Genomic DNA, 15,253 nt, shown 5'->3' on the forward strand with positions numbered 1-15,253 from the left:
ACTAATACTATATTTGTCCTTCTGTAGTTGACTTATTTCACTCAGCCTAATGTCCTCCAATCTCGTCTATGTTATGTGGTGTTTTGCATATTCTAATATATTTTTTTTTTTTTTTTAATTGTGATTTGGGTGAAAATTCACAGAGCAAATGCTCTCTCCATACAGCAGTTCACACACTTCGTCTCATGACACTGACCACAATCCACCATGATGCAGCAGCTGCCCTCCCACTCCCCCCCAATAGCCACCCTGTGTCCACCCCCTGTGGTGCTCCCACCCCCCCCGAGCTGTCTCCTCACGCACAAACAGCCCCTCCTTCTCCCATGATTGTTCTCTCCAAGGAGTGCATCCACCTCAGGTAAACTTTCAACTCATATGCCTGTCTCCTGTTTGACTGGAAGCCACAGGTGTGGGTTCAATTCCAGACCTGAAGGGCAGCTAGGGACCATAGTCTCAGTGGTTGCACCAGGCTCTATTGGACCAGCAGACTTGCCCCTCACCCTTTTTCTTTTCCCAGTAACTACTTTTCTTAAACTTGAGAAATTTATTTCAAGAACAGTTACAACTATTTTAAAAACCTGAGCATCAACTTTAGTCTTTGAATTCTGGGTTTCTGAGGTGGTATCTCTACCAAAGTAGATTGCCTAGTCATCCTTCGAAGGAGTGGCTGGTGGGTTTGAAACACCAGCCTTCTGGTTAGCACTGAAATGCCTTAGGCACTATACCACCAGAGCTCCCTTCTTTCCTTCAGTATAAAACAATATTAGGTTCCAAGCAACAGATATGACATCCCTGCATTCACTATCAGTTGCCAATAAAAATGGTATTTGCCTTATGAAGGATGGAGGTGAAGGAAAACTGTTAAACCATAAACAATAGGAATTACCAAGTTTAGCTAGAAATGCAAGTCAGCTATTAACCAAGATAAGTATTTCCTTGTGATTTTACCTACCCAATGGGATGTCCCAGAGAAACAGCTCCTCCATTGATATTCACTTTTTGGTGATCAATCTCTAGCATTTTGATGTTTGCTAGTACAACCACACTAAAGGCTTCATTTACTTCCCACATTGTAATATCTTCTTTTTTTAATCCCGCACTTTTAAGAACCTAAAATTTTTTAAAAGATAATCAAAATTTCTATTTCATCATTTTCTTATAATTCTGTAATTTTGGTTTGTATTTCACTTTGGCAAGAGAGTTACAAATAAACCTATTCCTCACTATCTCATTATCTGACATTTCACATTTAATATAATGATGATATAGTCCATTTTTGCATAATGCCAATATTCACATAATGACCTGGTCTTTGGAACCTAACCATGTCGTCAAGTGAGGAGTGGGTATATTATCAAATTACGTACCCCAAATTAGAGAATGCACTTTCAAGTATCAACAGACTATTCAAGAAAATCACATACACCCACTCCTCACTTACCAACATAGTTAAGTTCCAAAGACCAGGTCAAGTCATTAAGCAAGAGCTGGGGGCAGTGACCCACCCCAGTCACTCATCATCCATTAGGCATCCTTGGAGCATCTCAAGATGCACATGACACTGTAGGCCGCCCTCTCCCACCACACCTTCCCCACCACAACACAGCCTATGGGGGTGAGGGTTGGTGATGGTCATGTGTTGCCTGCTGCCTCCTGCCCTAGGTAGGAACCTCTCTTGTCCTCCATCTCCCGTGGCCCTCCTGTCCCCACCAACCTCCCATGTACCTTTAAGTGCTTATCTAGCCTCCCCTGCCTGCTCACAATCTCACATCATCCCACCATCTCCCTGCACCCTCTGGCCAGAGTCAGTCATCGTGAACAAATGGAAGAAGGTAGTTTGTGGCTGACTGACCACCGTCCCTTATGTATCCTGGGCCATCAGAGTTGCCACTTGAAAATTTTTTCAAAATTCTTATAAATGCACAATGTTGGATGATGACACAGTAAGTGAGGAGTAGGTGTATATTCTTGAGATCTACTTTACTAAATATTTGTTTTATGTTCTTATTCTGAGAGAGATTTGTCTCTCCTAGTAAATATTTTCCTGTTTTGTTGAATCTCCCGTAGTTTATGCTTTATGAAAGTTGCTGCAGAGTTATTTGGGGCACAGATACTCCCAGCTGGTATGTCATCATTGTTTAATTATGTAAAGATTTTTATGTAGTTTCCAATCAGCTGGTAACCTAAATGGTGTTGGTTCAAAGCTACCCAGCAGCTCCATGAAAAAAGGCCTGGGGACCTGCTTCTGTAAAGATTACAGCCAAGACAACCCTATGGAACAGTACTATTGTGTTGGAACATGAGGTTGCCAGGAGTCAAAATCAAGTCAAAAGCAACAGTTTGGGGTTTTCTTTTTTTTTCATTATTATGTGATGTTTGTTTTGGTAGTTGCTAAGCTGTTCAGGAAAGTGTTTTGGTTTCAGTGGCTATCCTTATGGTAACACCTTTATAAAACATTGTTAGTGTACCTTTAGAGATTTTACTGTTGTAAAGAATAATAGTAAGGAGCTCTGGTAGTGTAGTGCCTAAAGGTACTTGACTGCTAACCAGAAGGCCGGCAGTTCAAACCCACCAGCCACTCCTCAGAAGGAAGATGAGATAATCTACTTCCGTAGTGATACTGCCTCGGAAACCCAAGGAAGTATCGCTGTGAGTCGGGCCTGAGTCGATAGCACATAACAACAACAACAAAACAATAATAAAATTAATATGGAACTCTTTATCCCCCTTTCACTTCTCTTCCCCCAATGAACTCAGGTAGCTTTCCAACTTGTAGAGCTCAAAGGCTTTCTGTTCTAATAGCGGAAGTATTGACCTTTGTAATAACCAGAACAAGTTGCCATGGAGTTGATTCTGACTCATGGTGGCCCCATGTGGGTCACAGTAAAGCTGTTCCACAGGGTTTTCAATGGCTGGTTTTTCAGAAGTAGATCAATCAAGACCTTTCTTCTGAGGTGCCTCTGGGTGTACTTCAACCTTTCAGTTAGCAACCAAGTGTCATTACCTGTTTGTGCATCCAAGCACTCGCCATAATGCAGACTTCTTTATCACTCTTTCCTTCCAGTAAGATACATTCTTGTATATATATGCCTGTAATTTTTGAGGTCTGCCATCTCTAGAGATCTCTATTCCCTACACTTTATGAGCCTTCTCTATCCTCTTTTTCAACTGATTCTGCTATTTTCCTAGATGCTGCTCAGAAATTCTCTCCTCAGGGTAAGGACCTCTTTTTCCAGAACGGAATATTTGCTGTGGACTTCTGAGCTCCCTGAGCCCCTAAACCACCCTGGCACTTCCTCTTTTTTCTGTGGCCCCTTAGCCATTTCCCATAGAGACTTGTTTAGTTCTTCCTTTGATATCACTTATGGACAATTTGGAGATTTTAGGTTTTCTGTCTCTTTTCACTGCTTATTCTAAAACCTGCTTCCATAAGTGCCCTTTTAGGATGGAGACCTGTGGCCCAGTGAATTACTTAGTACAGGTCTTCTAACCATGGTCTTTGTGACTCCTCCTAGATGACTGGGTGGAACTATGCAAATGTAAGGTGTTTGTGGCCCACTAAGGGGAATGGATAGCTTGCTGATAATATAAATAACGTACATGGTACCCTTGTGGGGGTGGGGCCACGCAAATAAGATATATCGAACCGTAATGTGGGGATTGGTCAGTTTTGTCATCTCACTAGACTTAAAATGAGTTCTCCCAGAGACAGAAGGGGGTTTCTCACAGCCATCAAGACCATCAAGAGAAGAGCCAGGAGTGGAGCACATCGTTGGACCTGAGATCCCTGTGCTGAGACAACAGAGAGATGGTGGCAGCAGAGGTGGCAGAACTGAGAGAATAGCACAAGACAGAGTGGAGGGCTTGCTGGCCCACAGAGCAAGAAAGGTGAGTGCCTTTGAAGGTTAAGCTTGCTGGCAGAGTGGGGCACATTTAGGTGCACCTATCGGCAAAGAGCTAGAAGAGCTCTGTAACACTTGACCAGGCAGCACAGAAGCTGCCAAGCAGCCAAAGGGCCAAAGAGAAGTGTGCATTCGGGCATGGCCAAGGGGAGCCTGTCCTGATCACAGAATTGTATCCTGAGCTTTCCTGAACCTGAATTGTAACCTGGCACTTCCTAATAAACCCCATAAATGTGAGTATTGTCTGAGTTCTCTGTTGCCATTGCAACATATTATCAAAGCCAGCAGAGAAGTAGAGAGTATCAGGGGAGGGAGAGTTGGTGTCAGAATTGGTCAAAATGTTGCAGGGCGGCGGCAGCATGTCTGGCCTCACAGCAGTCAGCCTTGAGCTGCTGATGGTGATTCTTTGTCCCTCTGGTGAAATCAAAGGAGATGGGAAGATGCTGCCCCCACACCCTTTTTGCAAGACCTCTTCTAGGAGTGATTATTGGTTTTCCAGACCTAGCATCACCAAGACCCTCAGCACTGTCTTTTTCTTCTTTGCCACAGGAGCTACACCTTTATGGTTACCACACCAGCTATGTGGGCTCCGGCTCACATAAGTAGTTTACAGCTATGTTGTTTTTTATCTATTCCACTGAAGATGTAGCTTATGGGTTGCTGTTTTTTCATTTTGTTATCCTTGTTGTTCTTATTTTCAGAAGTAGGAAGACTCCAAACTAAGTTATCATTATTCTTTCACCTGAAACCTTGGAATAAGCATACCAGAAGCTACCATAATGGGATATGGGCCCTCGCTTTGTTCTTACCTTAGATACAGCATATGCAGGAGCAATTGGAAAATCAATAGGTTCTACAGCAGCATCAGCAAATGCTATTTAAATAAATCGGTTGTTAAAATCTTTTGTTACAAGTATGCAAAGCTGTACCTAACCCCTGTTATATACAAAAACCACATTATCCCATTAAAATGCAAGTGTCCTAACCTCTATTATGTATATAAATATATTTGTTCCTTTTCTAAGATTCTACACTTTGTAAAAGTAAATCAATCAGATTACATTATCAATGATTTTCAATCAGCGTAGGGAGGAATTTGCCTCCAGGGACATATGGCACTCTATGAAGATATTTTTGGTTGTCACAAGAAGAAGGATGCCACTGGCCTCTAGTGGGTAGAAGTAAAGATACTGCTAAACATCCCAAAATGCACAGGACCTTCTCCGCAACAAAGAATTATTCAGTGCAAAATGTCAATAATCCTGATATTATTATGCAACCCTGATGCAGCTAAGAATAAAATGAAGTTAGAAGCTTTTATAAAGTAACAAAATCACATTTGTTTCAGTTGTTACAATTTCACATCCATTAGATTGACACTGATACTTATGAAGAAGGCAAAGATTTTTCAGCTACTAAAAGGCTTAAGGAAATTGAGGTCTTGCCCAAAACCACATAGTTAATAAATGCCACAACATCCAGGTTTTACATCTCTAGACTCCTAATCCCATATTCTTTTTATTTTATCTTGCTGGCTCTCTGTGATAAAATATGAACCCTGTTTTCTCACTTTCATCCTATAGGACTGGGAAAATTTTTTAAAGTTTACTCTTATATAAAGCAGATGATATTATCAAAACAGTATTAAAAGGACCTTCAATCTCAGTTAAAATATGTATTAGTTACATTATGTCACAAAGTACAACCCATAGATAGAAACAGACAACTCCAATATTATCTGTTAACCAAAAAGGAAAATCAGTTTCAGAGAGTTAGGAGTAAACAAGGTTAGAACATCTACCTGCTAGTCTTTTTGTTTTTTAATTTTTATTGTGATTTGGGTGAAAATTTACAGAGAAAATTTACTTTTCATACATACCTGCTACTCTTGCCAGTGGCTCAACCTTGAGCCTCTTAGCTGCATCTGCAGTCATCAGAACCACAGCAGCTGCTGCGTCATTCAGTGTACTAGCGTTGGCAGCTGTCACTGTGCCTAAAAGGAACAATAAGCATAAAGTCAAAACATTCCTTCATACTGAATTCATTTGGTTCAATTTAAGTCATACCTACAGCACACTGCTTAAGTTGCCAAATGTGTGAGAATTACAAAGTGGAGATAATTCCTGCCCTCAGAGAACATGAACATAGTTATCAACAACACAGTTAATGTGTAAGAATGCCTTTTCATAGTAGTTTTTCATAACACTTTTTTCAAAGCTAGCTCAGGAACACATGCTTGTTAACACTAGTAAATCTGCACTGCAACTCTTGAAAGACGGTAACTACTTCATCTTTCTCCCCATAGTAGAGATCTTTGTTTATCTAAAATATAGCCAACAATCACTATAATTTTTCGTATCAGTGTTAAAATTAGGTATTTCTTCTCTAGAATCACTAAATCACTTAAATATCAATGTTGTTGTAAAGTGCCATCAAATGGTCTCCAACTCAGCAACCCTATGCACAGCAGAACGAAACACTGCCCTGGTCCTATGCCAGTCTCATGATCCTTGCTATACCTGAGCCCATCATTGCAGCGACCGTGTCTATCCATCTCATTGATGAACTTCCTCTTCTTTATTGACCCTCCACTTTACCAAGCATGACATCCTTCTACAGGGAATGGTCCCTTCTAACAACCTGACCAAAGTAGGCGAGACAAAGTCTGGCCATTCTCACTTCCAAGGAACAATCAAGCTGTTCTTCCAGGACAGATCTGTTAGTCCTTTTAGCAGACCATGGTACTCGTAGCATTCCTCTCCAACACCACAACTCAAAAGCGTCGAATCTTCTTCAGTTTTCCTTATTCCTTGTCCAGCTCTCACATGCATAAGAAGTGATTGAAAATACCATGGCTTGGGTTCGGCGCACCTTGGTCTTCAAGGAGACATCTTTTCTCTTCAGCACTTGAAAAAGGTCTTTTGCAGCAGACTTGACCAATGCAATACGTCATTTGATGTCTTTCTGACTGCTGCTTTCATTGGTGTTGATTGTAGAACCAAGTAATATGAAATCTTTGACAACTTCAATCTTTTCTCCATCTACCATGAAGCTGTTTACTGGGCCAGTTGTAAGGATTTTTGTTTTCTTTATATTGAGGTGGAATCCATACTGCAGACTGTAGTCTTTAATCTTCATCAGTAAGTGCTTCAAGTCATCCTCACTTTCAGAAAGCAAAGTTGTGTTACCTGCATACTGCAGTTTGTTAATATGTCTTCCTCCAGTCCTGATGCCACATTCTTCATATAATCCAGCTTCTCGGATTATTTGCTCAGCATACAAGTTGATTAAGTATGGTGAAAGGATATAGCCTTGACGCACTCCCTTCTTGATTTTGAACCATGCGGTTGGTATCCTCTTGTTCTGTTCAAATGACAGCCTCCTGATCTAGGTACAGGTTCCTCATGAATACGATCAAGTGTTCTGGAATTCCCATTCTTCTCAATGTTATCCATAATTTGTTATGATCCACACAATAGAATGCTTTTGCATAGTCAATAAAACATGAGTACACATCTTTCTCATATTCTTTGCTTTCAGCCAAGATCCATCTGACATCAGCAATGATATCCCTTATTCCAAATCTCTTCTGAATCCAGCTTGCATTTCTGAAAGCTCTCTATCAATATACTGCTGCAACCATTTTTGAATTATCGTAAGATTTTACTTGCATGCGATATTAATGATATTATTCAATAATTTTCATATTCTGTGGGATCACCTTTCTTTGGAATGGGTACAAATATGGATCTCTTCCAGTCAGTTAGCCAGGTAGCTGTCTTCCAAATCTCTTGGCACAGCCAAGTGAGTGCCTCCAGCAGGGTATCCATTTGTTGAAACATCTCAATGGGCATTCCATCAATTCCTGGAGCCTTGTTCTTCAGCAGTTCCTTCAGTGCAGCTTCAATTTCTTCCTTTAATACCATTAGTTCTTGATCATATGCCACCTCCTGATATGGATGAACATCGACCAATTCTTTTTGGTACAGTGACTATATTCCTTCCATCTTCTTTTGATGTTTCCTGCATCATTCAATATTTTGCCCATAGAATCTTTCAATATTGCAACTCAAGGCTTACATTTTTTCCTCTGTTCTTTTAGCTTGAAAAATGCTGAGCATGTTTCTTCCCTTTTGGTTTTCTAACTCTAGGTCTTTGCGCACTTCATTACAGTAACTGGGTTTGTCTTCTCAAGCTGCTCTTGGAAATCTTCTGTTCAACTCTTTTATCTTGTCATTTCTTCCATTTGCTTTAGATACTCTCCATTCAAGGGCAAGTTGCAGAGTCTCTTCTGACATCCATTTTGGTCTCTTCTTCCCTTGTCTTTTTAGTGACCTCTTGCTTTCTTTATGGATGATGTTCTTGATGTCATCTCACAGTTCCCCTGGTTTTCGGTCACTGGTGTTCAGTGCATCAAATCTATTTTTTAAATGGTCTCTAAATTCAGGAGGGATATTATTAAGGTCATATTTTGGCTCTTGTCAATTTGTTTTAATTCTATTCAACTTCAACTTAAATGTGCATATGAGCACATGATGGTCTGTTCCATAATCATCAGCTCCTGGCCTTTTTTTGGCCAAAGATACTGAACTTCTCCATTGCCTCTTGCCACAGATGTAGTTAATCTGATTCCTGTGTATCCCATCTGGTGAAGTCCACATGTATAGCCATTGTTTATGGTGTTGAAAAAAAGGTATTTGCAACAAGTAAGTCGTTAGTCTTGCAAAATTCTGTCATGTGATCTCCAGCGTTATTTTATCACAAAGGCCATATCTTCCAACTACTGGTAACTCTTCTTTGTTTCCAACTACTGCATTCCTGTCACCAGTAATAATCAACGCATCCTAATTGCATGTTCAGTCAATTTCAGGCTGCAGAAGTTGGTAGAAATCTTCAATTTCCTAATCTTTAGTTTGGCGATTGGTGCATAGATTTGAATAATAGTAGTAGTAACGAGTCTTCCTTGTAGGCATATGGATATTATCCTATCACAGACAGCATTGTACCTCAGGACAGATCCTGAAACACTCTTTCTGATGATGAATGCCACACCACTCCTCTTCAATTTGTCATTCTTAGCATAGTAAATCATATGGTTGTCTGATTCAAATGGCCCAAGTCAGTCCACTTCAGCTCACTAATGCCTATGATAACAATCTTTATGCATTCTATTTCATTTTTGATAACTCATTTTCCTAGATTCATACTTCATACGTTCTATGTTCTGATTATTAATGGATGTTTGCATCTGTTTCTGCTCATTTTGAGTCACGCCACATCAGCCAGTGGAGGTCCCGAAAGCTTTACTCTATCCGTATCATTGAAGTTGTCTGTACTCTGAGGAATCAGCTCTTCCCCAGTCAATAAGCTCATCTTCAGGCACTGTATCGGACAGTGTTTCAGGACTGTTCATAAAGTTTTCCAGTGATGTATCAGACAGTGTTTCACTGCTATTCATAAGGCTTTCATTGGCCAGTTGTCTGAGAAGTGATGGCCTCTTCCCTCTTCCGAGTCTGTCTTAGCCCAGAAGCTCCACTGAAACCTGTCCACCATGGGACCCTGCTGGCATTTTGCAACGTGGGTGGCCTAGCTGCCAGCCTCATAGCAGCACATAAGCCACCACAGGATGACAAACTGACATACAAGTCCATCTCCCTTAGTTGTTCCTAATCCCTCTGTGCCCGCCTACCTTAGGCCCCAGCCTTAAAACAGAGCTGCCCCCACCCAAGAGAAAAGCAGCCCCCCAACCCCAGGCCCGCCTACCTTGGGCCCCAGCCTTAAAATATATCTGCCCTCAATCAAAAAGCAGCCCCCAAGCCCCAGGCCTGCCTACCTCAGCCCCAGCCTTAAAACAGAACCTACTCCAAGTGAAAAGCAGCCCCTGAGCCCTGGGCTAAATATCAGTGAACAATGAAAATTATGAAACTTTTAAACAGGAGTATTTTATGGTATGTAAGTTATGTCAATAAAGCTGTAAAACTGCCAATGAAAATTCCATGTTGGCTCTGAATTCTGCTAAAATTAGGAAAATATACTTTTGCCATATAAATTTTTAAGATTGATCCATTCTGATACTAGGCACTGAGGAATTCAATCAAGAAAAGGGAAAAAATTAATTTCAGATTATCACTGCTATATACAGCCGATTTGAAAAACAGACGTGACCTTTTCTCAAAGGATTTCCAAATAATTTAGAACATTTACATGTCATTTGTACTAACATTCAACAGCTATGTATCACGGACCCACTATATCCCAAGCACTGGAGATAATATGATGAACAACACAGCTGTCATCCTAGTCTTCCAGGAACTTATTAGTATTTAACATTATATTTAAACTTCATTTTCAAATTATAGTAAACTTTCAAGATGAACTGCATATGAAGAACTGAATTCAATCGCCATATTGCAGAATCTCTTTCCTAGGATTTATATACTGGAGGTATAATCTGTCAAGCAATTTCAAATATACTTTGAATTAGTATCACTCATTTTGTTAATTTCATTTAAGCCGGATACATTTAAGATGTTAACTAACATCTACATTATTTTTATAGAATGGCTTAATTCAAAAAAAATTTTTTTTTAGTAAATCATATACAATTACAAATCTATTTGTATAGCAATTCAGGTTTTCCTTATGCTTCATTCTTAGTACTAACCATTTTCTTTTTCGAAAACTGTCTTCAGCTTTGGAACTTTGCTAAAATCAACACGTTTATATTCTTCATCTTCTTTCACCACTACATCTGGTTTACCTAAAACAAAAATTAAGCAGTCACCAGGCAAGACAAAAATTATTCATTCAACAAGAAATTAATGACAACAATGCCTTTTAAGTATGTGACTGTGCCTCTGTGACAATGCTTCTGTGACTCCCTTTGTATGTCTGCATAGCTTAAACCCACCAAAGTAAATTCTCATCTACAATCTACCAACTATTATGTTAGTGTTTTAAAGAGGAGGTAAGTAGTTTAATGGGATTTAAAATCTTCTACATGGGAGCTCTGGTAATTGACTGCTAAGGCACTTGACTGCTAACCAGAAGGCTTGCGGCTCAAACCCACCAGCCACTCCTCTGAAGGAAGGTTGGACAATCTACTTACGTAGTGATACTGCCTCAGAAACCCAAGGAGGGGTCACTGAGTCGGGTATGACTCGACGACACATAACAACACAACTACACAGCCACATCCCATTCTCTTCTCTACAGTCCCTTCTACGATCCATCCTCCTGACCACTAATATCCGGTCACCCTGAGCACAGTAATTATTCCAAGAATGGGGATATAACCTAAACCAAGCCAGTGAGTCTTTCCTGTGGATTTATTCTGCTGCAGTTGGGGAGGAGGTCTTTCCCCTTTGAGAGCTCTACAGATGTGACTCTAGAATTGGAGACAGCAACTTAAGGAAGGCTGAGAGAACAAAGCACAAAAGATGCAGCAACGAGAAGCCAAGAGAGGATGTCCTAATAGTACCGAATCCCCAAATCCAGTCCCTGTAGTTCCCAGAGCTGACTGCTTACTACTATTCTTTCATTTTTGAGAGTGTAGTACAGTGAATTACTTGGTGTGGCTTTTCTAGCCATGGTCTTTGCGACTTACACCAGATGACTGGGTGGAACTATATAAATAAGGTGCTTGTGGCCCACGAAAGGGGACTGGATAGCTTGCTAATAATGTAAATAAGATCTATAGCACCCTTGTGGAGGTGAAACTATGGAAATAAGGTGTACGAAACTCTAATATGGGGATTGATTAGTTTTGTCATTCTGCTAGGCTTAAAATGAGTCCTCCTAGTGATACTGCCTCGGAAACCCAAGGAGGGGTTGCTATGAGTCGGGTCCTACTCAACGGCACATAACAACAACAACAGAGGTCGGAGAGGGGATCTCACTGCCATCAAGGGAGAAGAACCAGAAGTACACAGGATCATGTCCTTGGACCCAAGATCCCTGCACTGAGACGGCAGATAGTCAGCAGGTAGAGTTGGCAGAGAGACGGCAGCAGTGGAACCATGAAGCATGAGACAGAGCAGTGGATTTGCCTGCCCACAGAGCAAGAAAGCTGAGTGCCTTTGGCCAGGAGGCTTGCTGGCAGAGTTGGGGGCACTTAGGTGGACCTATTGGCAGAGCTAAAAGACCTTTGTAACACTTGTCTAAGCAGGGCAGAGGACTGGCCAAGAGACCAAGGGCCAAAGAGGCGTGGCTGAGGGCATGGCTGAGGGGGGACTGTCCTGATGGAAGAACTGTATCCTGAGCGTGTTCCTGAACATAAAGCTGTTACTTTCCTAATAAATGTTGAGTATTGTCTGTGAATTGTTGTAACCACTGCAACACATTATCGAACCCAGCAAAGAAGTAGTGAATATGTGGGAGGGACAGCAGTTGTCAGAATTGATAAAAAGGTTCGAGGGTGGCAACATGTGTGGCCTCATAGGAATCAGCATTGGGCTGCTGATGGTGATCTCTCTTCCCCTGGTGAAATTATAGGAGGTCAGAGGATGCTGCCTTCATGCACTTTTCATAGAGAGGTACCCCATAGCTTTACAATAAATCCTCTTTTATATTTAAGCTAATGTGTTACCTGTCATTTATATAAGAAAGAGTTCTGAATGTCCATTTCTCAAATTTATTTTAATTAAAATTAATAGTTAGCGGATCTTTCAGTTGGGTTGAAATGTTATTTCTGAACTGGCAGCGTTTCCCTTTATTAACCATAAACAGAAGCATCAGTATGTCAGCTGAAGTGAACAAAGATAAAAATGTACCATTCTAAAACATTTTTTAAAACAGCATCATGTAAAGTTGACTAAAAATTAGAACCTATTTTAAAGCATTATCCCTCTACCTTTTACTATAACTGTGACAGGAATAACTTCATTTCCAAATTTTCCTGATTCCCATGCTGCTTTACTTCTGGTGTAGGAGTTAATAGCATACATATCCTGTTCATCTCGCGAAATATTAAGCTTCTTTGCGGTGTTTTCAGCACAGTTTCCCTAATAAAAGTTGGAAATTTTAAAAACGAAGCTTTGATAAAACATAAAATATCTATTACTTTTGTATAACTTATTAAAAAGTGATCAGCACTTAAATTTAGCTTCTTAAAACAGACTTCTTTTTGTACTAGAAAACTTTTCATCTGTATCACCTTCAAATACTTGAATTAGCCTAGAAGTTGATATTTCAAATGCAAATAATTAAATATTTATAGAATCCATAATTATAAGTCAGAAAAACACCCTACTGCAGTGTACGCACTGTCTTCAACAATTAAACCAAGTTGTTACAGTGAAGAGCCTGAATGTAAGAGCCTGAATGCAAGGGGACTGCCGAGTTTTTCCAAACTTCTTAAGTTTTCCACCTTCAAAAGGTGCAGTTTTACCACTTTTCTGTCATTCTCTATTAGTGGAAAATATTTGAGCTTTCCTTTTCTGACAGGTCTCTGCCTTCTAAGATACTGGCTTTCGCAGGTTTTACTATACAGTGGGCACAGAAATTGTTTACCAAAATGAATGGCTAAAGTCAACATTTATAAAGCCCAACCTTCAGTTTCCAAAATACATTTATGGGCAGTCCCTGGGCTAAGAATGTCCAACTTGGACTTCTGGTAAAATGGAGGAATAGGCAGACAAGCGACACAGACCCTCTTCAACAAAAGACAGAAACCCCAATTGACAGAGATACAGAAGATAATCCTGGAGCCCTGAGCTTTGAAAGGAACTATACAGAAGTGGATTAGGCACACCAACTAGTGGAAAAACCTGAATGAAAACAGTGAGTACAGAGACTGTCAGCTACTCTGATGGGACCAACAGCCTGAATATTTCCAAGTGGTGTTGGGACCTGAGAATTGACCTAAAGATCAGCCCTGGTCACAAGGGCTGCAGGGAGGATTTCACTGGTGGCTTATGACTAAGAAAGAAACAGCAAGGAGGGAGACAACCTGAGCTGTTGACTTTCTGCTGTCTGGAGGGTGCAGCCATTTTGATTGTTTATAAGGGATGGCCATTTTGGATATTTAAAGTGACTGAGGGCGTAGCCATTTTGAATCTTTACAAGTGGCAACCATTTTGGATTTTAAGGTGACAGCATTCTCATTCGGATTCCAGTGACCTAAGAATACGCTCTGTTTACCAGGATCAGCAAGGACATACAATAGGCTGACAACAGGAAAGGAGACAGGTGGTGAGTATATAAATGCTGTCAACTAGTGAATAGAGAAGCACAGCACAGTACCCTGCTTGCGTAGATAACATACAAACAAAACAAAGAAAACGAAAATCGTGGGCAAGTCACCCCAACACACAATCACCAATTAAATATATACACAAAAATGTCACGATGCCTTGTAGACAACAGAGCATCACAGTCCACACAAAGAAGCAAGATAAAGCAGGAAAACAAGGGACCAGGATACAGACCCAAAATACATCCCTGAGGAAGATGCTGCATTGGAACTCCCTGATGAGGAATTCAAAAGAATTATATTTAGGTATCTTCAAAGGAGAGAGACAGATCAAGGAAAGCACAGACAAAACCCTAGAAGAATTTTGGAAGAAAATACAAGAAAAAAATGACAAAATAAATGAAAAATTAGAAATGATTCAAAATCTACAGATAGACATCCAGAAGATTAATACTAAACGTTCAGAAATAGATAACACACTGAAAGGGCAAAGGAGTAGAACTGATGCATGGAAGACAGAATTAATGAGACTGAAGACAAATACTTGAATACTTCTTTAGAAAGGGATGAATCAGAGAAAAGATCAAAACAAAATGAAGAAAGCCTAAGGTTCATGTGGGATACCATCAAAAGGAATAACCTACAAGTCATTACAATTCCAGAACAGAAAGAGAAAAAGAAAACCACTGAGAAAAGTGTACGAGATTTGTTGGAAGAGAAATTCCCTGATATGATGAAAGATGAAAATATATCCATTCAGGAAGTCCAATGAATCCCAAACAGGACAGACCCCAAAAGAAAATCACCAAGACATATCATTATCAAACTCGCCAAAACCAAAGACAAAGAAAATCATGAGAGCAGCATGGGAAAAACAAAAAGTTAACTACAAGGGCAATCAATAAGACCAAGCTCGGATTTCTTGGCAGAAATCATGCAGGCAAGATGACAGTGGGATGGTATATATAAAACACTGAAAGAGAAAAATTTCCAACCAAGAATTATGTACCCAGCAAAATTCTCCCTCAAATATGATGGTAAAATTAGGACATTTCCAGATAAGCAGGAATTAAGGGAATTTTTAAAAACCAGACCAACCTTACAAGAGATGCTAAAGGAAGTCATTTGGACAGAGAAGCAACAACAGCCAGCAACAACT

At 40.2% G+C, this 15,253-nt stretch overlaps 1 protein-coding gene across 1 annotated transcript in view; it reads right to left on the reverse strand.

Annotated features, from left to right (window-relative positions):
* Window positions 1-948: 948 nt before the first annotated feature.
* The window catches only part of ACAT1 (acetyl-CoA acetyltransferase 1), a 29,336-nt gene continuing 15,031 nt past the window's right edge, over window positions 949-15,253 (reverse strand). The window contains exons 6-10 of the mRNA XM_007936618.1: window positions 12,754-12,904; window positions 10,567-10,662; window positions 5,782-5,895; window positions 4,712-4,776; window positions 949-1,110 (exon numbers count right to left, since the gene is read on the reverse strand). Coding sequence (XP_007934809.1) covers window positions 949-1,110; window positions 4,712-4,776; window positions 5,782-5,895; window positions 10,567-10,662; window positions 12,754-12,904 — 588 coding nt within the window. The remainder of the gene's footprint in view (window positions 1,111-4,711; window positions 4,777-5,781; window positions 5,896-10,566; window positions 10,663-12,753; window positions 12,905-15,253) is intronic.

This window comes from Orycteropus afer, unplaced genomic scaffold (assembly GCF_000298275.1).
Source record: "Orycteropus afer afer isolate SDZICR_OR568_19922 unplaced genomic scaffold, OryAfe1.0 scaffold00036, whole genome shotgun sequence".
Classification (NCBI taxonomy): domain Eukaryota; kingdom Metazoa; phylum Chordata; class Mammalia; order Tubulidentata; family Orycteropodidae; genus Orycteropus; species Orycteropus afer.